The sequence below is a fragment of the Amblyomma mixtum genome, chromosome 1 (assembly GCF_055824585.1).
Source record: "Amblyomma mixtum isolate Tamu chromosome 1, ASM5582458v1, whole genome shotgun sequence".
Taxonomy (NCBI): Eukaryota; Metazoa; Arthropoda; class Arachnida; order Ixodida; family Ixodidae; genus Amblyomma; species Amblyomma mixtum.
This window is the reverse complement of record NC_143012.1, coordinates 62,922,517-62,949,321: the sequence shown is the minus strand read 5'-3', so window position 1 is coordinate 62,949,321 and position 26,805 is coordinate 62,922,517. Positions and strand designations below refer to the sequence as shown.

Genomic DNA, 26,805 nt, shown 5'->3' with positions numbered 1-26,805 from the left:
ATTTATACATACTGCAGCCCTATTGGGCTATTGCAGGGGTGGGTGTGAACAACAGTTTAGGAAAACATGAAGCACAACAATGGCAAACATCCGAAACAGTATGAGTGAAAACAAGAAAAACGAAAAAACTATTCAATAGCCGCTAAAAACAGCTCTAAAGGAAGAGAGCGAGTAGAACCGGGTAAACAATTCCATGTGTGTAACACCATTTACATGTGTGTAACACCAGCTTTTTTTTTTTTTTTGCTTATAAGTAGAATCTCGACGATATGATCACTGTTCATTATCATCATCATCAGCCTGAATACGCCCAAAGCAGGGCAAAGGCTTCTTCCATGTCTCTCCCATTGACCCTGTCCTTCGCCAGTTGCCGCCACTGTATCCCCGCAAACTTCTTTATCTCATCCGCCCGTCTAACTTTCTGCCACCCCCTGCTACGTTTGTCTTCTCTTGGAATCCACTCTGTTACCCTTAAGGGACCATCGGCTATCTTGCCTTCGCATTACATGCCCTGCCCAAGCCCATTCTTCCTCTTGATTCCAACCAGAAGTCCTTAATCCGTGTTTGTTCCCTCGCCCACTCCGCCCGCTTCCGATCTCTTAACGTTGCACCTATCATTTTTCTTTCCATAGCTCGCTGTGTTGTCCTTAACTTAAGCTGAACCCTCTCTGTTAGCCTCCATGTTTCTGCCCCGTTGGTGAGTACCGGTAAGATACACCTGATGCATACTTTTCACTTGAGGGATATTGGTAAACTGCCATTCATGGGCATGGCATGGGCTTGGGCAGGGCATGTAATGCGAAGGCAAGATAACCGCTGTTCCTTAAGGGTGACGGAGTGGATTCCAAGAGAGAGCAAAGGTAGCAGGGGACGGCAGAAAGTTAGGTGGGCGGATGAGATTAAGAAGTTTGCGGGGATACAGTGGCCGCAACTGGCACTGGACAGGGTTAATTGGAGAGACATGGGAGGGGCCTTTGCCCTGCAGTGGGTCTAGTCAGGCTGATGATGATGATGATGATGATGCCATTCATGATCTGAGATAGCCTGCCATATGCGCTCCACCCCATTCTTATTCTTCTAGTTATTTCCCTCTCATGATCCGGATCAGCGGTCACTATCTGCCCTAAGTAGACATGTTGTTTTAATACTTTTTTTATTTGTCTACAGCTGAATGCTGTAGACAAAACTCAAAAGGGGAAAAAAAGAGAGGCCAATTCAGCAGCTTCACTCACGCTGTTCTCCCGAACCGTGCCGCTGGCATCGTCCGAGTTCTTGTGGCGCCACATGAGGCACTTCCAGAGGTAGTCGCGGCGGCAGTGCAGAGACGCCTGCGCCACCACCTCGCGCAGGTGCTTGGCCACGGCCGTCGCCTGCTCCGACATCACCTGGTGGGACGAGAGACGGATTAACAACCACATCACGGACTGCGACGCTCACGTAAAACGACTGAGCAGCAAGTTAGGTTTGCACAGAGGAGCAACGACAAAAGGCCAGTTTCCATTTCCCAATCACTGCTCCCACGGGAGTCAGCCACTTTGCGAGTTAGCATCTACACGGAACAGTAGGCAATTTCTTACAATAAGGCAATTCCATCATCACTGTCTTTCACTAGGTTCGCTTTCCGCTCAACACTGCCTTGTGTTGGACAGTATCGTACAGTTAAAACCCAATTTTGTGAAGGTCAAATACGTTGCTTTACTTTTGTGTGTGGTTTGTGCGTAAAAGCACTACGCAGTTCTCATAGCTGGCCAGAGCAGCAAAAGCTTCCTCTGCTCCCTTCACTACGGCATCCCTAATATCCTGAGTCGCTTTGGGACATTAAACCCCCATTAGCCTATATTTATTCTTGTCCACCAGCTAAGAATAAAGATGTCAAAAGTACACCTTGGCACATGTGCAGAACATTGTTTTTGTTCTGGCTTGTCAAGAATAAAGCTAGCTGAAGAGGAGTCCAGTAAGTGTCCTGTCTGTAAACTCCCTCTCTGACCCACCTTTCGTTAGTGCTGTTAATTTACCATTGAGCACCTATCACAGTAAAAAATTTAACTTACCTCAAAGAGACCAAAGTATAAGCCTTACCTTACTCAATAAAATTTCATTATGTGATATAAAATTTTTAGTAAAATTTAAACAAGTTTACAACAGGTGCCCGAAACTAAAACAGCTTAATCAGTGCACTCATAATACATCATGCTCATGTGAGACACCATGACACTCTCACCTCTTGCATGAGTGTCTCATGAGAGCTGTAATAGCCAAGGTAGGCCACTTCCTCTTCACAGATTCCCCTGAAGACGGACGTCTTCCTTGACCTGAAGAATAGTGATGCGAAGAAACAACAAGAGCAATTAAGGCATTTTTCTTCATTTCGACTCTTAGGTATTTGCCTGTCTACAAGAACGCCACTAGAGCCTGCACCCGGTGACTGATTTTTATTACAGTAAAACTTTGTTGACACGCTTAAAAAAACTCTCGGGGGAAAAGAAACAAACCCGAGAAAACATACGATCCAAACAGCTGAACTTTGAAAAATGGAACTACTGAATGAGGTGCAAAGACATTAATTGACATTTAGACCATGAAAAAATCTCGATTAGAAATCCGTGACACAAGATCTGAGCAGCTGCTTTTCTAGTGCTCACAGAAATCAGTCCAAGTTAGTTGTTCTTGGTGGGGAAGAAACTTCACAACGCATCCGGTATATTTATAGCAATGGCAAAATCAGCGGACTCTTCCTCGCTTATGGATGCTTCACCCCCTTGCACGAATGATGCACCACGGGAAAGCCACCGCACGACTGACTGTTGTAGCGTTTTGGTCTGCGTTATTATGATCCAGCCTGCTGATATGTATGCGTATCTATTCCTCATGTGTATGCAAAATTTCTCACGTTCCCAACTCTATCATCACTGATGCAAGCAATGAACCAGAGCATCAACAGCCACCAATATCTCTCAAGCGCTCGGCTGCTGACCCAAAATACCCGGCTTCGATCCCGGCCGCGGTGGTGGAATTTCGATGGAGGCAAAATTCTAGAGGCATATGTATTGTGCGATGTCGGCGCACGCTAAATAACCCCAGGTGGTCGAAATTTCCGGAGCCCTTCACTACAGCGTCTCCTAGAGCCAGAGTCGTTTTGGGACGTTGAACACCCATAAACCCCTAAACCCTCAACACAACATGTCAAGACCAATAGTGACTAAAATACCCATTGCGATTAGTATCCCTTGATTGAACAGAGAAAGCCTGAAGATTTTTCTTCTTTCTCTATGTTTGATTGCACATCTAGGGAAGATCAGCGTGCAAGGAAGCTTGCTCCATATCAAAGAATTATCTCAACGTGGAGCCAGCTTTCCCACAGTGTCTCGACAAAAAAAAAAAAAAAAAAAAAGGACGCTCACCTAGTTCCGCCAGCATTGCTGCTGCTCAGTGAACTTGACGACGCCACGGAAGGGACGCCAGCGGATGCCGCTCCGTTTCCGCCACCTCCCGTCGCATCTTCTGGAGAGACGACCAACTGCTGAGGCAACATCGTCAACGTACGCATGCGCTCCGTCGCGGCGGGGACAGCCACAAACGAACTGCGCCTCGACGGCACAGCGCTGGTGGGTTGAGATGCACCTGGCGTGCCCCCCAACACGCGGACGGGCCTGAAGCAGCCCTCGGAGCCATCGCCTCCGCCGCCTTCCGCGGTTCCCGACGAGCTGGTGCCGGGGGGTCCCGTGGTCGAGGAGAACTTGGGGAACAGCTCGCGCTGGCTGGTCAGCAGGATGTAGAAGCCCAGCGCGAGGAGGTTGTGCTCAACGAACGCGGGCGCCGTGTCGTGGATGGTGAGGATGCCGACGAAGAAACTGTCCGTCTGCTGCACGTCATTGGCATCGCGGTAGCTCACCTTCTTGTTGGAGATCTCCACAAGGGCGTACTCGGTGTCCTGCGTGCAACAAGACACAGATTATTGAATGTGATGAGAAAAACAAACGCAGCTGTGAGCTAACTTAGGACAAACAACACTAGTGTGCGATAAACCGGACACCCATTACATCCCCACTGGAAATGTCATTTCATCGCAGATACGACAAACCTCCATAAACCTTGCAAGCATCATGATCACAGTGAGCACCAAGAGAGCCTTCATCTGTGTATTCATATTTAGAGACTTTCGTCGATTCTAAAGTTTAACAATTAAGTGCTTAGAAAGAAAAAAAAACTCACAGAACGATTACTGCTGTGTAATGCGAGACTCAGCGACAGCTGCTTGGGGTGGTGAATGTAGTACTGTTTACTCATTATTATTTGTCTTCCTCTCTGGTACAGTGCGTAGGACATTACTGAGTCAAACCATGCGGCATGCCAGGTTGCCATGGCATGTTATAGTGGCATCATGATTCGTCATGGTATGATGATGAATCACTTTCACACCTCGATGATGACATTACACTGCCGGTGATGTTTCGTTTTATGGGGTTTAACATCCCAAAGTGACTCAGGCTATGAGGGACGCTGTAGTAGAGGGCTCCAGATAATTTCAACCACCTGGGGTTCTTCAACATGCTCTGATATTGCACAGCTCATGGGCCTCTAGCGTTTTGCCTCCATCGATTTGCCAGTAATGTTACAGTGCCCTCATAGTCACATGATGTCATGCGATGGTGACATTATGGTTGCTTGATGTGTTATGCTAATAGCATGACAGTCACACCACAAGTGAAGCACTAATAGCTGTCGCTGGAATAAAAGGAAGGGGTGAATCACCCCTCTTAATGCAAATGATCAGCTCTACCTGGTCCACCATGTACTTTTGCAATTGCTTCATTTGCTTTGGACACCGGAGCCATGCAAGAGTATGCAATGATTGTGTTTTGGTTTCGGGGGGTCACAAAAAGTGCTTTATGATGCAAGAAATGTGTTGCCACAGATTTGGGCATCTCGTCATGCAATAGTTTGCAGGCAGTGTCCCCGGAGTATTTGTCCCCTGTTTGACCCACTGCATGTTTGTGACTCTGGCCTCTCGCAGGTAACGAACATAGGCATGAAGGCCTCTGAGGCTTAGGTGTCACTTACAAAGAAAGCTACAGGAATTTAAGCACGTGAGCAACTGCGTAAGCAGAGAAACAAAAAACGTGCAGGGCTGCTAGTATAGAGAAATCACTGGCATACATTGATGTTTTCTGTCCAGCTGAGCCTCTCCATACAATCTAGTGGCGCATGGGGATGATGGAAATGTGTACAGGCACGCACAACTCTCGCAGTTAATTGTCACAATGCATGGTGAAAAACTTTTAAGTAGAAAGTTGCCTTCAAAAGAAGAAGAAGAAGCAAGCTACTCACAAGGTCACTGCTGCTGTCGCAGACCACAGGGACCATGCGTATGACCTTCATGCCATACAGCTTGTTGTGGCCAATGATGTAGTTGTACAGCTGGTTGGGGGCCACGTTCACGCTGGGTATCACCACCGAGCCTGCATCAGGGGTGGATCAGAAGCGGACCGCTGAATGATTTTATCACTCACGCTACTGTCAACCACGCCCTGCCACCCATCTCAGTAGTAGTGATAGGCGTTAACACCGACAAACGTGGCCAGTACACATCCTTGTTAGTAATGATAACAATGTCTTAATGCCGTGGTGCTATCGCTGTCCTGCTAAAAGGTGAAAACAAACTGACTACTATCAAACTATCATACACTGCCATGTGTAAGTACCATGAACTCACAGTCCTAGATGGTCAAAATAAAAAGTTTACTCCAAATACAAGTCAACACAGTCCCCCCATACCTGTACTTCCATACTTGTGCTTTACCAGTCAAAACATGTGAGTGCCAGCAAATGAAGTACTTTCAAGATAAATTTGTAAGGGCCAGTGCGGGTGGCACCATCAGGGGACACGGGGACGGCTGGCAACATGGGAGTAGGGGATGCGACCCTGTGTATGGCTGGCAACACGGGGTGAGGGGGACGCGACGCCGGCGTGGTGCGAACTCGGGCACGAGGGACTGAGTACGTGCAAATAAAGCATCCCTTGACAAATTTTTCAATAAAGATTCTCTGAAGCATTAACTGATATCAATTTTAGTGCTGATAGAAACAACTATGAGCAAACTATGAGTAAATGGTGAATATGGATCATTTGGGACTCAGCATTACTAGCCCTAAGTGCTAACAGCAACTGGTATCGAACTAAGCACTGACAAAAACTACAGTAGAATCTCGATAAACGGAAATCGGTTAAACGGAACTACCGCTTAAACGGAACAAACGCCTCGCGATTGGTTGGTTTTGTATTAAGCCAATGTAAAAAAAATCTCGTTAATCGGAACTCAAATTTTGCGACCACCGCGTTAACGGAACCGAAAAACTCGAAACCGCAACTAGTTGGACAAGCGCAGTGCCATCGCGGTACGCATCAATGCTCCCCTCCTCCTCCTCCCCGCGTCACCTCTCCGGTTTCCGTCTCCGGCGGTTTCCGGTTTGCTCGTACACTGCCCTCCGCATCGCTCGCTCGCGTTCATGGCGGTTGTGTTCAGTTAGGCCTAAGCCCTAGAGCTTTTGTTCGGTCCGATGGCAGCGCAAAAACGACCGCACAATGCACTTGCGTTGGAAAGGAAGATGGAGATCATCAACGACTTCGAGAGTGGTCGCTTCACGAAAACGGTGCTAGCGACGAAGTACGCCGTCCCCAAAAGCAGCCTAACAAGAATTCTTCAGGACAAGGACAAGCTGCGGGAGGCGTTCGAGACGTCACGCTTTGGTCCTCAAAGAAAACGACTGCGAGCGGCTGACCACGAAGACTTAGAGAAATGCCTGGTGCTTTGGCTGCGCAGAGCCCGCAGTGAAAACATCCCAATCAGCGGGCCACTAATTCGTGCAAAAGCGGAAGAATTTGTTCTTCACCTCGGCATTGAGGGTTTCTCGTGCAGCGAGGGGTGGCTGACCCGGTTTAAAGAGCGCAATGGACTGGTGTTTCGTGCTGTTTCAGGGGAAGCTGCCGCTGCTGACGCGACGGCATGCGGAGACTGGCGAGAAAGACGGCTGCCCGAGATTCTGGAGGAATACGATCCAGAGAACATCTACAATGTAGATGAGACTGCACTCTTTTACAAGTTGCTCCCCTCAAAATCGCTATCATTTAGAGGAGAGAAATGCACCGGAGGGAAACTGAGCAAGGACAGGCTGACCGTCCTTATCGGTGCCAACATGACGGGCAGCGATAAGTTGAAGCCGCTAGTGATCGGCAAATCGAAGCATCCTCGTTGCTTCAAAAACGTCGCAACCTTGCCCGTTTCATACCAGGCCAATGGCAAGGCGTGGATGACGCAAGCCATTTTTAGTGAGTGGATTTATTGCGAGGATGCGCGCTTCTCTCGCAACAAGCGGAAAGTTTTGTTCCTGGTGGATACACTGCCCTGGACACGGAACTGTGCCAGGTTTGAAGTCCATACAGCTGGAATTCCTGCCAGCGAACACCACAGCACTGCTGCAGCCTATGGATCAGGGTGTGATTCAAGCGCTCAAGTCGCGCTTCCGCAAAAATCTTCTTAGGAGGATGCTCTTATGCATGGACCAGGGGAAAGAGTACAAGGTAGATGTACTGCGTGCCGTTTACCTCCTGGATGATGCTTGGCGGCAGGTTAGTGCAACTACCATTGCCAGCTGCTTCAGGCATGTGGGGTTTGCCGCAACCACAGAAAAACCCAGCACACAGAGTGAGCCTGATGATGTTCACGACGCAGCCGAGGAAGATTTGCTACTAGAGAATTGTGCTGCGATGGGCATTCAACTTGATGAATATGTCCAGATCGACAGCGATGTGGCAACGTGCCCAGAAAATACCGTGCACAGCATTATAGCTGATGTCTGCCCCCCTGATGAAAGTGAAGACGAGGAGGAAGAGCTTGAAAACGAGACCGCTGACTCTGATCCTGTGGTGACACCTGCGCAGGCGGAATCGGCAGTCCAAATGCTGAAGAGTTTCTTCCAACGAGAAGAAGGTTCGGAAGTGTTTCTGCACAGCCTGTCAAGTATGGGTGATGCCATTAACAAAAAACGGCTGCGAGAGCTCAAACAAGCAAATATAAAATCATTTTTCACTAGCCAATAAGTGGTAATTCCCACTCTTTTGACATTTTTTTTTTAAATTTCAGTACTAGTACTACTGGAAAAAAAATTCACTGCTTATTTTTCTCTAATAAAGTTTGTTCTCATAGTGTACCATTCTCCTTATTACCTAGATTTCGCAAATTGAGATCCGCTGAGACTGCGAACTGCGCGCGCGCGCCAGCCGCGTAGGGATCACGCGGAAGCGGATTGCGCAATGCTGAACCTATTCTCTCTCTAAACGAAACTCCTGATAAACGGAACATATTTTCCCGGTCCCTTGAGGTTCCGTTTAACGAGAGTCCACTGTAGTGCCTGTCTATACTGGGCACTAAAGAGTGTTCCGATACCAGAGGCAACTGCACGCAAGTCAGCCACTGCGCACGCAAGAAAAATGCTCACCAGCATAGATGAGATTCCGGGCATAGTTGGGAGACTTCTGGTAGTACTTGACGAAGTCATCCAAGAAGCTGGTAAGGTGGTATCCATGCTTGAAGAGGAGCTGCTGGCCCGACACGTACGAGTGGATCGTGCGCAGGTGGTAGTCGTAGGTGAACGAGTGCATGTGCATGTTCACCCGGATCTTGTCCAGGTCCTCGATGAACTCCGACGTCACCTGGACCATACACGGAGGGACAGTGCGAGCACGAAATATGACCCACAATGAACTTACAGTCGTCTCACATGCAGTGCTAAAATGATTAAACAGGACATTAAACCGGGTGAACTCTGTAAAGCTGCACTCTCTGACTAGCTGAACAGCTCTGGAACTGTTGTTTAGTTACCCAAACAAATAATGCTAATCACGTAGCGCAAAAAACATGGACAAAGAAGGACTTGAACAACAAGTGCTCGTGTTGTCCAAGCCCTTCTTTGTCCCCGTTTTCTGCGCTTGTACAGTCGGGGACAAAAGTCTCCGGACCACCTGTTCCTCTAACGAAGCCGATAGTTCTGCTATTGGTCGGTGGCTGGAGACCACACTTGTGGGGGTAAAAGCTAAATTTTTGTTCTTTCATCTCCACAAGTGCGGTCTCCAGCCGCTGTCTGATAGTAGAGCTATAAGCTCTGTTTGAGGAACACGTGGTCCAGAGACTTTTGTCCCCGAGTGTACGTGACTGCAATGCACCAACTAGCCCAAAGGTCTGTGCTCTTGAAACAATGCCAAGAAATTTGGTTACAATGAGCCAATCAACTAGTCCACATTGGCTAACATGAACTCTTGCAGAGCTATAAAAAGGACACTCTAATCGGTTTGCAAGTGCAGGTGTTCTTTCAGACTGCCAAGAGAGATGGTGAATTAAAGGTGACTCTTTTTGCTCAGTTTGGCTCACTAGGAACACTGCGGTGACAGTGTAGTGTAACACACACGCACCTGCGACATGTAGAGCTGCGTGCCCGACGGGAGAAGGCGCTGCCGCTCCACGAGAAAGAGGTTGCAGGCAACGTACGGGTCGCAGAAGCCCACCTCGAAGAAATAGAGGCCGCCCAGGTGCCACATGAAGAGGCAGTGGCGGGGCAGCTCCCCAAGGGACAGGGCTCCCACGCTCTGCCGCTTGCTGGTGGCTTCCGACTCCCGTCTCCGCACCGACATCGTGCTACCAATGGGGAGGGCAGGCAAAGATGAACCACAAGAGAAAACATCCGTGATCCTTCATGGAGTCTTTTAGGATCATTACATTATCAAACCACAATCAAATATGAACCTTGTCTTCGGAATAGCAGAGCACCATCATTATCATCATCGTCATCATCATCATCAGCCTGACTACGCCCCATGGAGGGCAAAGGCCTCTCCCATGTCTCTCCAATTAACCCTGTCTTTCGCCAGTTGCGGCCACCGTATCCCCGCAAACTTCTTAATCTCATCCGCCCGCCTAACTTTCTGCCGCCCCCTGCTATACGCTTGCCTTCTCTTGGAATCCACTCCGTTACCCTTAAGGACCAGCGGTTATCTTGTCAAGATGTCATCAACCCGCGTTTGTTCCCTCACCCACTTCGCCCTCTTCTGATCTCTTAATGTTACACCTATCATTTTCCTTTCCATAGCTCGCTGCATTGTCCTTAAAGGTGCACTGAAGAGGAATCTGAACTCGTCTTTTTGCCGCGGGAACTCAATCTACACGTTCCCAGCAATCTTAGAAACTGCGACTTATTGCCCTGTGTGGCCGATTTCCCTAATTAAATCGAATTAACGTCCGGCTCCCTCCTTTTTTTTGTAATTCTGCCTCGTACGGTGGGCGGAGTCGACCAACGTGTGGAGTGCCCTTCAGCCAGCTCCGTGGAGGCTTTGCTTTCGCTTCATTTTGTTTTTTATGTTTCCGTGAATAAATAGTTTCATTTGTAGATAATATAACCGCAAAATAAGCCCTCAGAAATAAAAATATGCGCGGACTATTTGCTTCTATGGACTACAACGTATTCCTCCGCCGATGGCAGAGCGGCAAGCCGCCACGGGACTGGGTGAAAGGCACTCCCCGCGTTGGTCGACTCCGCCCACCGTACTGGGAAAATTAAAAAAGTAAAGGCGGGAGCCGGACGTTAATTCGATTTAATTAGGAAAATCGGCCACACAGGGCAATAAGTCGCAGTTTCTAAGATTGCTGGGAACGTGTAGATCGAGCTCCCGCGGCAAAAAGACGAGTTCAGATTCCTCTTAAGGAGGGGAGAGGGGATCGAAGGTAAATTTTCTATTTTTCGACTTAGAACGATGAAATCTGGCAGACTGGCTTGAAACAACATCAAACAATCAGATACAAAGTTTCAAAATGACAGCTTCTGTAGGTTCCCTTTTATCATTGTTTGTGTGTTGTTCACATGTATATTGCTCGTGGAAAGCCTAGCATGACAACAAAACAGGCTGTAGGTCTGTAAATGCTTTTAATATTTATTAAGAAGCGTAGTGTAAGTCAAGACTCTCTTAATTTTTTTTTTTTAATTTCTCTGCTCTTTTTTTTTTAAAGGACACAATATGCACCTTCTCTTTATGTTTAGAATGTATCATGCTCTAATTACCACGTAATGTGAGCCTAAACGGTAAATCTGAGACTGTCTCGATGCAAACCACACTTCAGTGATTAGAACAAAACGAACATTGACTCCTCGTGGACTGTTTTCCTCTGCCTGAACTGCTAGTTATTTTTGAGCATATGCTATGACTAAGGACCCAAGGACTGATTCGCTATAAGTTTGTCTCAGAGGCACAAGACTAAGGAAGACCAGACCCAAAATTGACCAGCTGTGAGCAGAGGAACTTTTTCTTAAGGGGGGATGTGGGGATCAGATCACAAAAATCGCGAAAAAAGTCGATTTTTGAAAAGTGCACTTTTTGGCATTTCCAACACTCTTTTCTATGTTGTACTGAAACATTCCAGCCAAAAATAAACTTTAAGCGCTCCAAAGAAATATAATTGTTGGCATCTACACATAGACAGTGTGTGGTAGCTTAGAACTTTCAGGCTTGTTTTCTCGAAAGTTTGGTTTGGTTTATGGGGTTTAACGTCCCAAAGCGACTAAGGCTATGAGGGACGCCGTAGTGAAAGGCTCCGGAAATTTCGACCACCTGGGGTTCTTTAACGTGCACTGACATCGCACAGTACACGGGCCTCTAGAATTTCTCCTCCAAAGAAATTCTAGCCGCCGCGGCCGGGATCGAACCCGCGTCTTTTGGGTCAGCAGCCGAGCACCATAACCGCTGAGCCACCGCGGCGGCCTTCTCGAAAGTTTGTTTTGAGCTTAATACCTTGTTCGTGAAAGCATAGCACAACAATGGTTGCATTGATTTTTACCCCGTTTGTTTTGTTGTGATCACTGAAGTGTGATCTGCGTCTAGACAGTCTCAGATTTACCATTTAGGCTCATTTGTTTTTATTACATGGTAATTAGAGCACGATACATTCTAAACATAAAATAAGGTGCATATTGTGTCCCTTAAAAAAAAAAAGAGCAGAGAAATTTAAAAAAAAATGAAGAGAGTCTTGATTTACACCACACTTCTTAGTAAATATTAAAAGCATTTAGACCTGTAGCCTGCTTTTTTGTCATGCTAGGCTTTCCACAAGCAAGCAACATGGGGACAACATATAAACAATGATACAAGGGAACCTACTGAAGCTGCATCATTGTGAAACTTTATATCTGATTGTTTGATGCTGTTTTAAGCTAGTCTGCCAAATTTCATCACTCTAAGTCGAAAAATAGAGAAGTTGCCTTCGATCCCCTCATCCCCCCTTAACCTGCATTCAGTACCAGTGCAAACTAATCCATAAGTTCTATCGTGTTCACACACGGTCGTATCCCATAGGACCTACGCCAGAGTGCGCACGCGTGTTGTGGTGCGGTTCCCCCCCCTGACTGACCTGGACTTGCGTGAGGCCGGGTTCTTGGTCTGGATGGCCATGAATCCCAGGTTCTGCAGGTACTGGATGTACTCCTGGATGTAGTGGCTGCACACGGTCATGTGCCACGTCTCCTCGTTGGTGGACCGGCGGTGCTGCTTGGGCGACAGCTGCCCACCCCCACCACCACCCGAGGTGACCGAGGGCACCCCGCTGGAGCGGCGCATCCGCCGGCCGGCAGCCGCGTTGGACGCATCCCCGCTGACACTCTTCTGGCTGCCGCCGGAGCTGTGCCGCGTCCGCTGCGTTTGGCACAACATACAGAGGGAGGGCGTCAGCTGTGGTCTCCTTAGTAAGACACATTTTTGTCAACAACTCTGGAAAGGTAGGCAGAGGTCCTCATTGTTTTTTGTAGTGAAAGCTACACTAGGCTAGCAGCAGCGCATTTCATGGAGCTGGGCAAAGGCCACTATTGCGCATGCACCGTTACCATGGCAACCATGGCGCCGTCGTGCTGCGCAGCTGGGATATAAGCCAGAAGTGATGCACTCGCTCCTCAGACGTGCACCGTGAAAGAAAGAGAGCGGCCGCGGTCATCACGGCAGCAGTACAGGCTGCGTGAAATTGACTTTTCCGGCCCAGAAGTCGTCGCATGGTACAAGGTCTGCCAACAGCGTGAAAACAAGGCGAGACAGGCTAAGCGGGTGGCTGAGACACCCGAAGAACGAGAGGAATGGCTCACGAAGAGATGCCGCCAAGCTGCTGAACGACAGCGATGGCGTGTCGATACCAAAAGGTCAGTAGACGAAACTGGTTTCACTACGTACATCCTGGCCTAGCTGAGCTAAGCCACGGCCAATTTTTTTTAGTCTCAGGAAACATCAACGCCTTTCAAAAAGTGCTGAAGAACCCTGTGTGCCTTGGTTTCCGTCCTCTTTCCTGCGTGATGTGCATGCAAAGAGACTTAGTCCTTTGAAAAACACCCAAATCCAATAGATATTGACGCACTGTAGAATGAAACTGCTACAAGGAATTACAGTATGGTCAGCCTCAAAATAAAGTGGGTAAAAGGAAAGGTGGGTGGTTATATAGTATGCATGGATTTACATGCTCAGGGAACCTAAAAAGCACTTCAAAAAGTTCAAGGGTTCCACGAAAACCCAGTTTCAGAGCTCCTGATGTAGGTGACACAACTAAGTCCTCCCTGTGGTGTCATCTGTTGTTGCTGTTGCTAGTTTTTAAACACACAGGGAGCTTGTCTGAGCGTCTCCGGTGCATCTTTCCAGAGAGTGCACGCTACTCACGGCAACACAGTGAACACAGTGAACACTGCACAGCTCAGAGCATGTTCTGCCGAGTATAAAGCAACTGAGAGCACTAGCATTATTCGCTGTCAAATGAAACAGCCCAAAAGAGCATGCAGGCAAAGTCACTGACAAACAGTATGCTGTTCATTTTTTTGGAGGTGCGGGAGAGGGGCCGAAACGAGCATCACCACTCTAAGTGGCTTGGCCACAATCTGTAAACTGCAATTTGCGAGACAACTGATCACTACCTCGATGCGAGAGAATTGATCACTAGCTAGAAATGAACAGCGGTGAGGTCTCGCCTCAGGAGATCCACATCAAAAAACGCACCTTATGTCACTGCAGCTTGCTCAAAAAATGACCTGTGGCGGCGACACCTGTATGTGATTTCTTGAACTTTGCTAGCTTATGAAAGCTCCATTTTCAGTCAAAATAGCCTTTTTGCCATTAGAATGCGGTGATGAGCCGAATTTGTTCAAAGTCTTTTTAGACCCCACATACTGTATTTACTCACATAAGCAATGCATCATCATCATCATCATCAGCCTGACTAGGCCCACTGCAGGGCAAAGGCCTCTCCCACATCTCTCCAACTCACCCTGTCTTTCGCCAGTTGCAGCCACTGTATTCCCGCAAACTTCTTAATCTCATCCGCCCACCTGATTTTCTGCCGCCCCCTGCTACGTTTGCCTTTTCTTGGAATTCACTCCGTTACCCTTGAGGACCAGCGGTTATCTTGCCTTTGCATTACACGCCCTGCCCAAGCCCATTTCTTCCTGTTGATATCGACTAGGAATAATTCAGTAAAATTTGAGCGAATTCGACTTTCTCACAGTGTTGATTTTATGCCGTGTAATGAATGCAGCTCCCAAATTATAGCACTGATTTTCTTACACAAAAAAAGTGCGCTCGATATGCAAGCAAACATAGTGCATCATGTCAGAGAGAGGTGTCCCCGTCATCTCACCTGGCCACCGGGAGGCTGGTCGTGTGCAGCGGGGCAGTCCAGTGGGAAGCCTGTGGTGATGGTGGTGTCGAGGGTGTGGTCTCGCACCTGGGCCACCCTCAGCCGCCAGGTGGGGCTGAACAGCAGTGGTGTCAGGCAGTAGTGCACCAGGCGGGCCTCCCGCTTCACCTGGCCCAGCATCTTCTCCTGCACAGCACGAGATAGATAGAGATCGGCAGGCACTTTACAATCACATGTCATTACGGAGTTTGTAGAGGAACTGAGGAACTCAACTGACATTTCGAGATACGAAAGTTTGAGTTAAGGGGGGAAGCTGGTCTTCGAAAAAAAATTTTTTTCAATGAAGCCACAGCAATGGAATCACCAAGAAACATGTATTTTTCCGTGCTGATCCCAAATATGCAATTTAATTTTATGAAAAACAAGTCCGTCTGCACTTATGTATTATGTTATACAACCTTTTGCCGAGAACTTTCAATAAACTTTACAGCAGAAAACTTGCTAGGACGCATGCCATTGGCTTGTCTTGACATCAAACTATGCAATAAGGGAAAAATTATTATCATGCCTATCATAGAAGTTGAGTTACAGGGTTCTGAATTTGCCACTTCACAAACAGGAAGAAATTGATGATTTCAAAATCCTATAACTCGTGTTCTATTACAGGCAGGATGATAATTTTACCCTTATTGCATAGCTTGATGTCAAGAGAAACCATTGGCATGCAATCTAAGAAGTTCCCTGCAGTAGAATTTCTTTCAAACCCTCGGAAAAAGTTACCTAACATATTGCATATGTGCAGAAGGACTCGTTGTACATGAAATTAAATTACATATTCGGAATCAGCACAAAAAAGTGCATGTTCCCTGAAGATTTCACAGTTGTGACTTCATTAATAAAAATTTATTTCTAAGACCCTCTTCCCCCCTTAAAGGCCTACTTGACCGAAACTTTACTTCGGCTAATTTTGCGCTCGATATAGTGTGCATATTATTAACAATATTTATATTTAATATTAGGGCTGTGGAGCGTCTAGAATTTTAGTTAGAAGCGTTCAAAAACCTCTGTAGCAGACGACGCAGACCCCTAGCGGTGTGCTGAACAACTAACAAACCTGACCGGAAATGACGCACATTTCAGACACCGGCATCGCTGGCTCGCCAGTTTCAGGCGTTCTGAAGTGAGTGCGCGCCCCTTGTAAGCTCTTCTTCTGGCGCGTTTCTGGCTGTTTTCACCGCGAAGCTCGATGGTATCCGAGAAAAATAAACTGCTGGCATCATGTAGACGAAGTGCATGGCCGCGGAAGGGAATACGAGGAATGCGGAAAGCACCATGTATACCTCTCGGCCACTGCTCTTCACCCCCGATCTCAAAAGCTGGTGTCAGCTGTCTGGAGCTCAGGTTTTAACGTGAATTCCCCTCTCTTCTTCAAAAAAGATAATGGTGGGTGACTGACGCCTCTGCCTCGCGCTAGCCCCTTTTGTGGGTTGGGCTTTGTCAATAGACCTGTCCCGGTCTACATCATGCATCAGAGCACCTACGTCTTTCTGGCCCGATCGGCAAAGCATGCCACGAACCGAAGGCTTCGAGGCGTCTCTAATCGGGAGAATAAAGAGGAGGGGGAACCGCTTGTCACAAGCTAGCTAAGCCGGTTCAGAAGTTAAAGTGGACGGCTTTGCTCATCGAGCAACGCCCTTTTGACGGCACGTTATTTACAACAGGCAGAAGTCTAGGAGAGGTCTGCTTCGTCTGAATAGGAATCAACACATGCACACCCGTTTATTGCAAGTACAGCTCTGCCCAATGCGCAATAATGCCGTCGTGCGCCGAGTGTATCTGCTGCCTCGAAGATTTGCAGGCCGGGCTGAGAATCCTGGAAGGCCACACAAGCGTTACTGAAAACGTCGACTTTCTTACTGCCTCACGCCATTCACACTTGAGGTCGATTACAGGAAGCTTCAGCGTTACCATTTGAGACGCGTCTCCAAGACCCCAGAGAACTGCACGCATGTTATTTGAATGATAATCTTTTCAAATAATTTTGATTTTATTCAGTAGGGTAAGGGTGCGGGCTAGTTGGTGATCCATAACATATAAATACCATAACATATAAATATCAAATTTATATGTTTGGTTAGAGACACGTACGGTAATTTGCGCGGTGGGTGTATACGGTCGACTGGGGTTCGGCAACCACGTCGTTCTGCCCAGCTGTGTGGTTTGAAAAGATTAGAAAAACCTTTCCGTCCCTGCAATACACGGGCCTTAAGTGTTTCTAGGTAAATACTGTAATGAACGCAACGCATAAGTTTTTGTTCATTTGAATCGACATGTATTTCGCAACGCGCAGTGGCTTGCCCGACCGAGGCGCGCAAAGATGAACCAGCCCACCATCGGCACCGCACTGATGCCACGGTCCTCGAAGAGAAAAATATATATTTATTTTGCAACACAAATTTTGCTTCTGGCATATTCTTTCGCTTAACGCATCACTTAATTCTCTTCAGCTCTCTTTTTACACATCCATCTGTTTTTATTGATTTAACTGGCGTTCACAGCACCTGTTCCAAATTTCTGTGCACAGGCAGGAATACCTTTCGACGGGGGAGAAAAATAAGAAGGAAAAGGAGAAGGCAGGTCATTTTTTTTTTACCAAGACAACAACCGTATTGCACACGCACAGCAGAGCGCACATGTGCTGTTGGCACGCGCGTGCCCGCTCAAAACAGCCGACTTTATAATACAAGCACTTCTACTTGGCCTCCATTTGAATATGCTTCCTTCCTCCGCTATATCCGAACTTTGCACAAGCTGTAATTGAATACTGCCAGGCAAACAGCGCTCACAAGCATTGCGGCGCGATCATCTTCACTGAGGTTGAGCCAGGACTTTTCTAGTCTACTACAGCAAATAAAACACGTTTAAAACTTTTTCTAGGGCGTTTCATCCGTTTCAAGATGTGTGTTTTCACATATAACCAGTATTTATCGCACAAAGTGCTGCACGCGCTACCGCTACCAGCGCTTTGCTCGAGCCGCAACGAGCAGACGCTCCGAACCCGTCCGGAGTACAGTCTCAAACATGCGTCACTTCCGGCGGGCGGCAATGGCGCCCGTTTTTCCAGTTTCGGTATTGAAAACTCCGATTTTTGCGTGCCTTTTTCACCGTAACTGCTTGAAACTGGAGCGTAATATTTTGTGGGTAGCATAATACGGGGGTGTACTATGAAAAAACAACCTTTTTACGGTTTGAAAATTTTCGGTCAAGTAGGCCTTTAATGAGGGTTTATTGTAGCGGATCACAAGCATATGGAAAGAAACAAAATATGCACCACATCCTTTAAAATGTCTAACTTTTCCCTCGTCTTTCACAAATGCTGTCAAAAACTGCCTCGATTCCATGTAGTTCGCGTTTCACCTGTGCTCTGAATTTGAGCATTTAGGCGTTCAATTTACAACTTTCTCGTGCTCAAACAGTCCTGCATTTACATTCCGAAGCCACTGTGTGAGTGACCCATAATCTAGTAACTGAAGCGGCTTGAATCTTTCTGCTCAAAGTGAGTTGCCTGAACTATGTATGCCTGTCACTGTTGACCAGTACTCGAGGTTACTGAAGCACACAGCAAAAGCATGCCACACATCTTACACTTGCTCCCACACTGAAGCTCTAACCCGAAAGCATGCCACCAACGCTTACCATGGAGGGATGGCTGGAGCCAGTTCCTTTGTCGTCGTAGATGCGGCGGAATTCTCCCAGATCTGAAATGGCATGGGAGCAATGGACTTTAATGAGGACATCAAAGACAAGGCAGGAAATGCAATGGGGTGATGCTCGTTCAGTGAATCTTCAATGGAGCACCAAAACAATCACGTCAGCTTTCTTTTACTCATACTCTTTTTTTTCCAATACTTCACAGCTCCTGCTAGTCATAAGGGGATAGGAGGTCCCCTTTCAGTCATTCGACTATGGGACCTCCTTCTGCATATCATTGTACACTGCTCAAATGATTGACTAATAAAAAATTTTGATTCTGATTCTGATTCTGACTTTTGCTCTGCCATCTGAGAAGTGAAAACTGATATGCATTGGTCAGTGTCCTTGGAACAAAAGGAGAGCATCAAAAAAGAACACAAAAACAGATGCTGCTCTGCCCTCCTGCAAAGTAAGTTTCAATGACTTCACTATTCCGTGCAGCCATTTAGCAGAGGTTACCAGAAGGTGGCGCCATCTATGAGCTAGGCTGTCAGCTATTGGTGGCACCCTGCAACGTTTATTTTTCTCCTTTGTTCATGTCCAGCAGTCAAGAGCAGCGCAAAAACTTGCATATAATGCGAAGTTTTTTTTTTTGTCTTTTTACAGGTTTCAGGACGCCAAATTTCATGTGGATTCGAACAATTTCCAGCCCAAATCCGCAGTTCCAGTTTCGTTATTATTCACTGCTATCACCATCAAGCTTCTCAGCGAGAGGAGGCACTAGCTAGCAGTGGCGTCAGTTGGCTTTGATAGTTTTTGATTATGGCTAGAGATGTGTCGATATCAAATTCCTAACAAGCGAATAACAAAACTGGTTGCAAATCGAATATTTTCGACAGATTTCAAATGTCAGTACAGGTAGTTCAAACTAAAGACAAATGCTTTTCCACAAAACAGAGCTGTGAAAAGAAACAGCTACTGCAAACATTTTGTTTTCACCTATCATCTGCAAGTCCTAACAGGCATTAAATAAAGGAGGGGGAATCATGTATATATAGTAGTAGTATTAATAAACTTTATTATTAGACTAATACACAGTTTACAATCTTTTGGATAACTGCATTCAATGAAAAAAGTATAACAATACCACAGTTTGGCTTAATGCTCATATGATAAAGAACCTTACTAAATGCTGCCATGATACTGGCAGATACCTCTGTACAGAAAGAGTGATGTCAGCGCTTGAATATCAGAGGGGCAAAGCACAAAGCACTTCTGGCAGAACGCAACAAGGCAGCTCATGAAACAGACCCAAAAGGAGCAACCACAGCTGGAATGGAAGTGGGACCATCCTTTCTATGCTACGTCAGGCTAAAGACACAGCATTGGTTGTGGAATGCCACCCCAAAACCAGCTTTGAGAATGACATGAAGCAGCTTAGCCCTCGCATATCAGTTTCATTAGACTGCAAGCCCCGCCACTACCGCATATGCTGTTGCGAACTGCAGGTGCGAAAATGAAACCACGCAGTTGCATGCGCCAGCACATGGGTCACACTGTAATAGGTGCGCTTGCACGGGATGAGCCCAATGTTTCTGTCGTACACTGCTTTCTCGTCCTCTGTGGCCTCAGGTACGCAGTTTCTAGATTCGAACCAATGAAAATTGAGAGCAGTCAGAACAGTCGCGGCGGAACAACCACAGCAGCGCACTTGGGCCACAATTTCGCATCCCTTCCACTATCTTCCACAAGCTGGGCCGCTTCTGTGTGCTCCGTGCCTCTCATCGCAGTGATCTAAAATGAGAGGACAGTCGTCTAACCCCTGTGTTCTGGAACAATCAGACCACCAGACTTCTACACGTAGGCCCAAAGGGGAGTTTCTCAATTATATCAAACGCCTCTGCGAAGTGGCTTGTTGGCCACCTTGTATGGGTCAAGTGAATGCTGAACTGGGCAAGTGGACAGGATGCATGTTTGGAGAGGATGCATGAAAAATGAGCGCGAAAGAAGAACGGGACGGAAGCATGGTAACACAGACAAGCACTGTTGTCCGTGTTACCTTGCTTCCGTCCTGTTCTTCTTTCGCAGTGTTTTTTTCCAAACATGGGCCAAGTGAGGCTAGCGGCAAAGCCTGCTTGCGGAATTTCACACGAAGTCCATTTGGTCACTCCATTCTAGCAGAGCACGGCGACTCTCACCTTTTCTGCGGAGTCCACGCACGTCCTGCACCTGGCGTCCGTGCCGCGTCACGGGGTCGTCACAGTTTGCATACGAGGCTGCCTGCATGGGCACCCGTGGCTTGACCCCCCGCAGGACCTGCCCAAACTGAGCGTGCAGCGCGCCCCTCGCCGCCGCTGCGCCATCCTGGTGCCGGCTCGGCGGGTTGTGCCGTGTCATCAGGTTCTCCAGCGAGGCCCATGGATTGGACTGCTGCTGGCCACCCAGTGCGGAGGTGGATGAGGCCGTCTGGGTGCCCACTGCTACGCCCACATTGCCCAGGCCGTGCAGGGGGTGGACGGATGCCGCCTGCAGAGATGCGTGACCGATTATTTGCACATTTACATACATCATCATCATCATCAGCCTGACTACGCCCACTGCGGGGCAAAGGCCTCTCCCAGGTCTCTCCAGTTAACCCTGTCCTTTGTCAGTTGCGGCCACCATATCCCCGCAAACTTCTCGATCTCATATCCGCCCACCTAACTTTCTGCTGCCCCCTGCTACGCTTGCCTTCTCTTGGAATCCACTCTGTTACCCTTAAGGAGCAGCGGTTATCTTCACTTACGACACATCACAACTGTAGTGGGACAATGTTTCCCAAACTTCTACAGGCTCCAGCATTTATAACAAACAGTATGAGGCAGAAAGGAGTAATGGCCCATTCAAATATAGATTTCCATTTTCTAAAAGCAGGCTCACTGTCACTCTATGTAACAATCCCATGCTTTCTTCCTTTGCTCTCATGCTGGTCTATCTAGACTGATTGTTTACTCTTGTGCCCTCATCCTCTATCTGGCGAATACACAGTGCCTTTTCAGAGTGACAGCTATATATACTGCCATTGGATTTCATGACATCTGCTGTAACACACAGTGATGTGCCGCATCATCAGAACATCATTAGAAGAGTGTCATGGCAAATGTGCTGTGATAGCTTGCCTTCATATACCTCACATATACTTTGTCGCAACTGTGCAGGTGTGTAGCACAGGCGTACTGAAGGTGCATCAGCAGGTTTACCAGTGTACAGGTGTTCACTGCCATATACTTTGCACAACAGCGTTAGACAGGAAGGCATTTCCGCTGAAGCCCTACCGGAAATGCATGTCCACTCATAACCATGGGCCAGACAATTGCACTGTATGAGATGACAAGAAAACAGTGACCACAACTGCCCTGGATGGACAGAGAGTAGAAAAAGATGCAGGAGGTTTAACAAGAAGACTCCGGATGGCTATTGTACAAGAGGGAAGAGAAAGGAACGAAATAATGATGAAGGTTACGAATAAACAACTGTCGTAAAGCAGTCATAACCTGTCCCACAAGCCCGATTCCCTCAGCAAGCAGAGCAGCAGGTGAGGACTGTGGTGGTCCAGTGTACAGTGCATCATTTGTCCCTCACTAAAACACTGAACTTTCATCAAGTCTGAGAGGGTTCTTCTATGCATGCAAGCCAGTGAGTACAAGCACTGAAAGTGAAATCTGCTCTATAACAGTGGCAACGATTCCTCTTTTTTTCCCAGCATCAGTTCTTATAGCCAGACCCCACCCCTTCCCGATTTCACGGTTGTTAATGTAATGGGTCCGCGTGCCAAAATAATCAATTGAAAACCTCAATGAATTCTCACCGCATTCTTTCTTCCACGTCCCTCAAGCAAATATGGCAGACATTGGAAGCAGTGTCACATTACATAAACATCTCTTCTAATATATCTTTTTTTTTAAGTGTTGCACTGACCACAGCTACAGAACCTATTCACTCGCATCAGGCGCAAGCGCCCCTCCACACAGAAAACCAGAAAGGAAGGCCCAGGGCGAACCTGCTGCTGCCTCGGGCACACGGTGTCGGCGGCGGCGCGGGCGGCCCTCTCCAGGGGCTGGTCGAAGAAGAGCCCCATCTTCTGGCTGGCCAGGCTGCGCAGGAAGTCACTGCGCAGGTCGTGCCACTCGACCAGCTGGCCCAGCAGCTTGAACAGCTCCTGGCCCTGGTCGGACGTCCAGTTGTACAGGTACAGGGTGAGCTGCACATCATGGCACACCACACATCAGCCAGCAGCAGCAGCCACACGTGAAGCATGCACCAAAGTGTTGTGCATTGACAGTAATGCTGTAACACACACACACCCCGGCGGCACCACCACCAGGCATCAGCCGCAGCACCTACACATGAAGCATGCACCAAAGTTTCGTACACTGACAGTAATGCTGTAACACACACACCCCAGTGGTGCAGAGGATGCAGTTTGCTGGTGGACACTGCTGCAGCTACACGTGAAGCATGCACCAAAGTCTTGTGCACTGACAGTAATGCTGTAACACACACACACACCCCGGTGGTGCAGAGGACGCAGTTTTCTGGTGGACACGTTGCGGTTTTACACTGCTGCCTACCATCATATGTTTTTAGGCATGAGCATCCAGTTTCGGCCAAAGTCCGTGCATTCAGTGTGTTACTAAGAAATGCTGGATGCACTAAGCTAGTGAACACTACAAGGAATGCAGCACTCATGGTTCACAACACTGTCTTGCTTCGTTTAAAGAAGCACAATCATAACTTAAGTACTGCTTGAGTATCAGTACCACAACATCACCTGCACGGTACCCACTTGAAACACCACACTAAGAGCGAAAAGAAAATGTTCCAGAGACCATTAGGCTGGTTCTTTCACATGTGAGAGCATTCCACATGGTACTCATGACGACTGTCAGTTTGAATACAACGCATTTTCTTGATTTTTGAGTTTTCTGTATTTATCCATACTCTAAGCGCCGTTGTTGCTGTCATCGTGTTCAGTTTCTGTTCATGGAAACAACTTTACCATGTCTTCAACTTAACTGGCATAGTCATGATTTGGCCAAAAATGCCGAGCTGCTGACCGTGCATGGGGAGTCTGAGGTACATGAATCGGATATGTGAAGAGATGCGCAATGATGTCACTTAGCAGTGGTAAATGAGGAACCCGTTACTTTGAGAGAGTCTGGGAACCTTGTCTTTCCCTAAACTTCCCTTGCATGCACAGCAAAGCACAAAGGTACTCACAAATTCTGTTGGGAACGCATCTGATAGTATCTCATGGTGTTGTCCTTGTACATGCATGATGTCTGACATGGATCACAGTCTATCATACACACTGCATGACACTTCCAACCGGTCTTGCATGAAGTGCTTCGCAAAGCAGGCATTAGCCCCGGCAGTAGACAGTTGCTCTTGCATACGACAACACCCAACTACACGCATATTTACAAGCCTCACCTCATGCTCCAAAGCTGCAGCAAGGGCAAGGTGTTGTTGGGCATATTCATGCATCTGTTGAGGGCACACTGTTCAGTTCACTTCAAACATAGAAACTGCCTATCCTAGACCCCGGAAGCCCCGTTGTGTTCCGAAAGTTTTTGGAACATAATGCCTAAGATAGTATAAGAGCGAAAAGAAAATGTTCCAGAGACCATTACGCTGGTTCTTTCATATGTGAGAGCATTCCACATGATACTCATGACACCCTGCTTTTATAAGCACCCTGCATTTATAAGCACCCTGCTTTTACAAAATAAAGTCAGTTGGAAGTCTGCGCTTTGTGTGTGTGTATTTGTGCCTTTCTTTTGTCCCGTCTTCTTCGCGCAGTTTTGTTTCGCTCTAACCATGAACCGACTAGCCCAACATCAAGTCTTACTAAGATATACAATAGAGCACTGCCCGGTTGACACACTCAGAATTAGGCTGCAAATATCTGTGCTAGGCTGCATGAAAAGAGAGAGATGATGATCAGATGGAACAGTGAGAAAGCTGCACAGCTTTCCTTTATAGCCATATGGCTGCGCTCGGGTGGATTTCAATGATGAGTAATTACTCCCTTATTAGAGAGAGATTAATTAAATATTTTTGTTAATATGGCATTCCACCCACTTTTGACTGTAGGTGTATGTGCCCCGTAAGACTGCAAACAGACACTACTGTTGTTCTAATTATTACTGCTATTTATGGGCCACTTAGTGGCAGCACTACGCTTCCCGAGAGTTCCAATGCATTCCAAAAACAAATCTCACTCTACGAGCAACTCGTCCCTAAATGCTTCTCTTGTGCGTGTCGGCCGAAGATTCCCGTGTTAACAGCAGAAAGCGGGACTCACCGCCTTGTCCTCCACACGCAAGAAGAGCAGCCGCTGCCTGGGTATCAATGCGGGCTGCCGGCCTTCCCCTACGTCAGCAGCGACAGCCGTGTTTCTGGCCTTGTCTGGAGGTGGCACAGCACCGGTGGGTGGAACGGACGACGGCGTGCTCGGTGTTCGACTCAGCGCCGCCACTTCCAAGTACGTGGATGTTGGCAGCATGTATGGTTCAAAAAGCTGGGTGGACTTGTGGCCTGCGAGAGTACAATGATCGTGAAAGTATGTAACTATGGGTTACTGACATGGACCGTCGTTACCAAAAGTAGCCGGACAGCGGTGGTTTGTTTGTTAACCATGCAGCAAAGCACTTATGGCAGCCCTTAAGCTCAATCTGCGTAGTGTAAGGTGAACCATGCCCTTACGTTGTGACAACTTAATGTTTTCGAATAATGAATATTCCGGTGCACAAACATTCTACATTTAATTAATACCTGACACAATAGCTCACTGTCAGTGGCTCATTGGCAGTGGCTCCGCAAAAGCCATTGGGTTGAACCACTGCCACAGCCACTGTATTTCAATGAAGTCATCACAGCCATGTGCTGTGCAATGTCACGGCACGTTACAGAACCCCAGATGCTTGAAATTAATCTAGAGTCCTCCGCTACAGAATCCCTCATAGCCCCTTTTGCAGCTTCTGGACATTAAGTGCGACATGACATAACTAGGTCCCGTAGTTTTCCGCAATTCCCCGAAAAATCACGAATTTCAGCATTTTTTTGTAGAAATGTATGTTAGCAACTGCATTACGTTTATTTCTTTTAGTGATGATGTGTTTGTGGATATCAGCAGGAATGATAGAATGATGGAAATCTAGTTGATTTCATTGTCTGAATTCTCTTCAAGGGCAAAATCTCGTAGAGAATGAAGTTCTACTGATCCCTTGACATGCTTGCTCCTCCATCCATTTAAGCAAGCTAACTTGCGGAACACTGTGACTCTGAAAGTAAAAAACTCACTTGTCTAAATGGGAACAGTCATGAAACTGATGCCTGGCAAAAGCAACACTGCCACATTTGCACGACTATAACGTGAGTTTTTTCGTTAAACCACCTGCTTCAGAAGGCATCTCGCATTATACTTTGAAACAAGCTACAAATGTACAGCAAATCTATTTTAGCACAATAGTGTTAAGGAGTTCGTATTGCAGAAAATCCGGCATAGTCGGGATCACTGTCACTGACCACAAGCGAAAAATGCACAAAAAAATTCCCAGAGAAGCAATTTAGGAGGCAGGGGGAGCACCTAGGTCCCGTAACTTTGTGGCGTCATCACAACCTGCCCACCAGATTGCGTCCAAACTGCGCACCGTGGCAGTTGGCAGAACTAACGATTGGTTGCTAGAGGTTGCTCGGCAAGAGGAACCTGGGTCGCACAAGCCCCACCAGTGGTAGCGCGTGCCGTTGCAAGGCAGTGGCGCATCGCTTAACTGCTGCCCCAGTGCAAGCATCATTAGAAGAAGAAAAAGAAGAAGACTTTATTTCCCCCATGTGCAGTACACAGATGGAGGACGACGAAAAAAAGCCGTCAATAGGCGGCTTGACAAGTCTGTCGCCCCACTTAACCCATTAGCGCCCAGCGTACTTTTAAAAGTACAGTTAAATTTTTTATGATTTCAAGACGAAAGATTGAATTTTTCTCTTCAAGTAGGTAATGCTTCTGTCACCAGGGGATCGGCCAACGCCCCTAAGCTTAGAAGGCGCGTTTTCTCTTCTCAGTATGCCTTCTTTCCATAGTGAAACTTCACGATGTTTGTTTGCCATGAACTCCACCGGTAGTCGCTGCCTTATAATTTTATTGCGGCCGTGTTTATGTACATATTACGCTAGTTTCAAGTATAGAGCAGCACGAAAAACGAAAGTAAACAGTGGATGCTTTGAATGTCCCACACCTTTGGCTTTTTTTGCTCTATGATGAATTATATGCGGCTGTACTTTCTATAGTACACTGGGTCTTCCTGTGTGCACAACGGCGCCTGTTTATTCCAGGTCATAGGTCTTATGGGTCCTTGAAGTTCGTGAGAAA

General features: G+C 47.3%; 1 protein-coding gene across 3 annotated transcripts in view; it reads right to left on the bottom strand.

Moving 5' to 3' along the window:
- LOC149366489 (KICSTOR complex protein SZT2-like) overlaps positions 1-26,805 on the bottom strand; it is a 197,033-nt gene that overhangs the window by 6,663 nt on the left and 163,565 nt on the right. For all 3 annotated transcript variants that reach the window (XM_089551003.1, XM_089551010.1, XM_089550996.1), the window contains 12 exons: positions 24,742-24,974; positions 22,435-22,635; positions 20,594-20,921; positions 18,399-18,460; positions 14,703-14,888; positions 12,450-12,730; positions 9,467-9,689; positions 8,497-8,710; positions 5,329-5,459; positions 3,402-3,931; positions 2,222-2,312; positions 1,233-1,385 (listed from right to left, as the gene is read on the bottom strand). In XM_089551003.1, the coding sequence (XP_089407129.1) occupies positions 1,233-1,385; positions 2,222-2,312; positions 3,402-3,931; positions 5,329-5,459; positions 8,497-8,710; positions 9,467-9,689; positions 12,450-12,730; positions 14,703-14,888; positions 18,399-18,460; positions 20,594-20,921; positions 22,435-22,635; positions 24,742-24,974 (2,633 nt within the window). The remainder of the gene's footprint in view (positions 1-1,232; positions 1,386-2,221; positions 2,313-3,401; positions 3,932-5,328; positions 5,460-8,496; positions 8,711-9,466; positions 9,690-12,449; positions 12,731-14,702; positions 14,889-18,398; positions 18,461-20,593; positions 20,922-22,434; positions 22,636-24,741; positions 24,975-26,805) is intronic.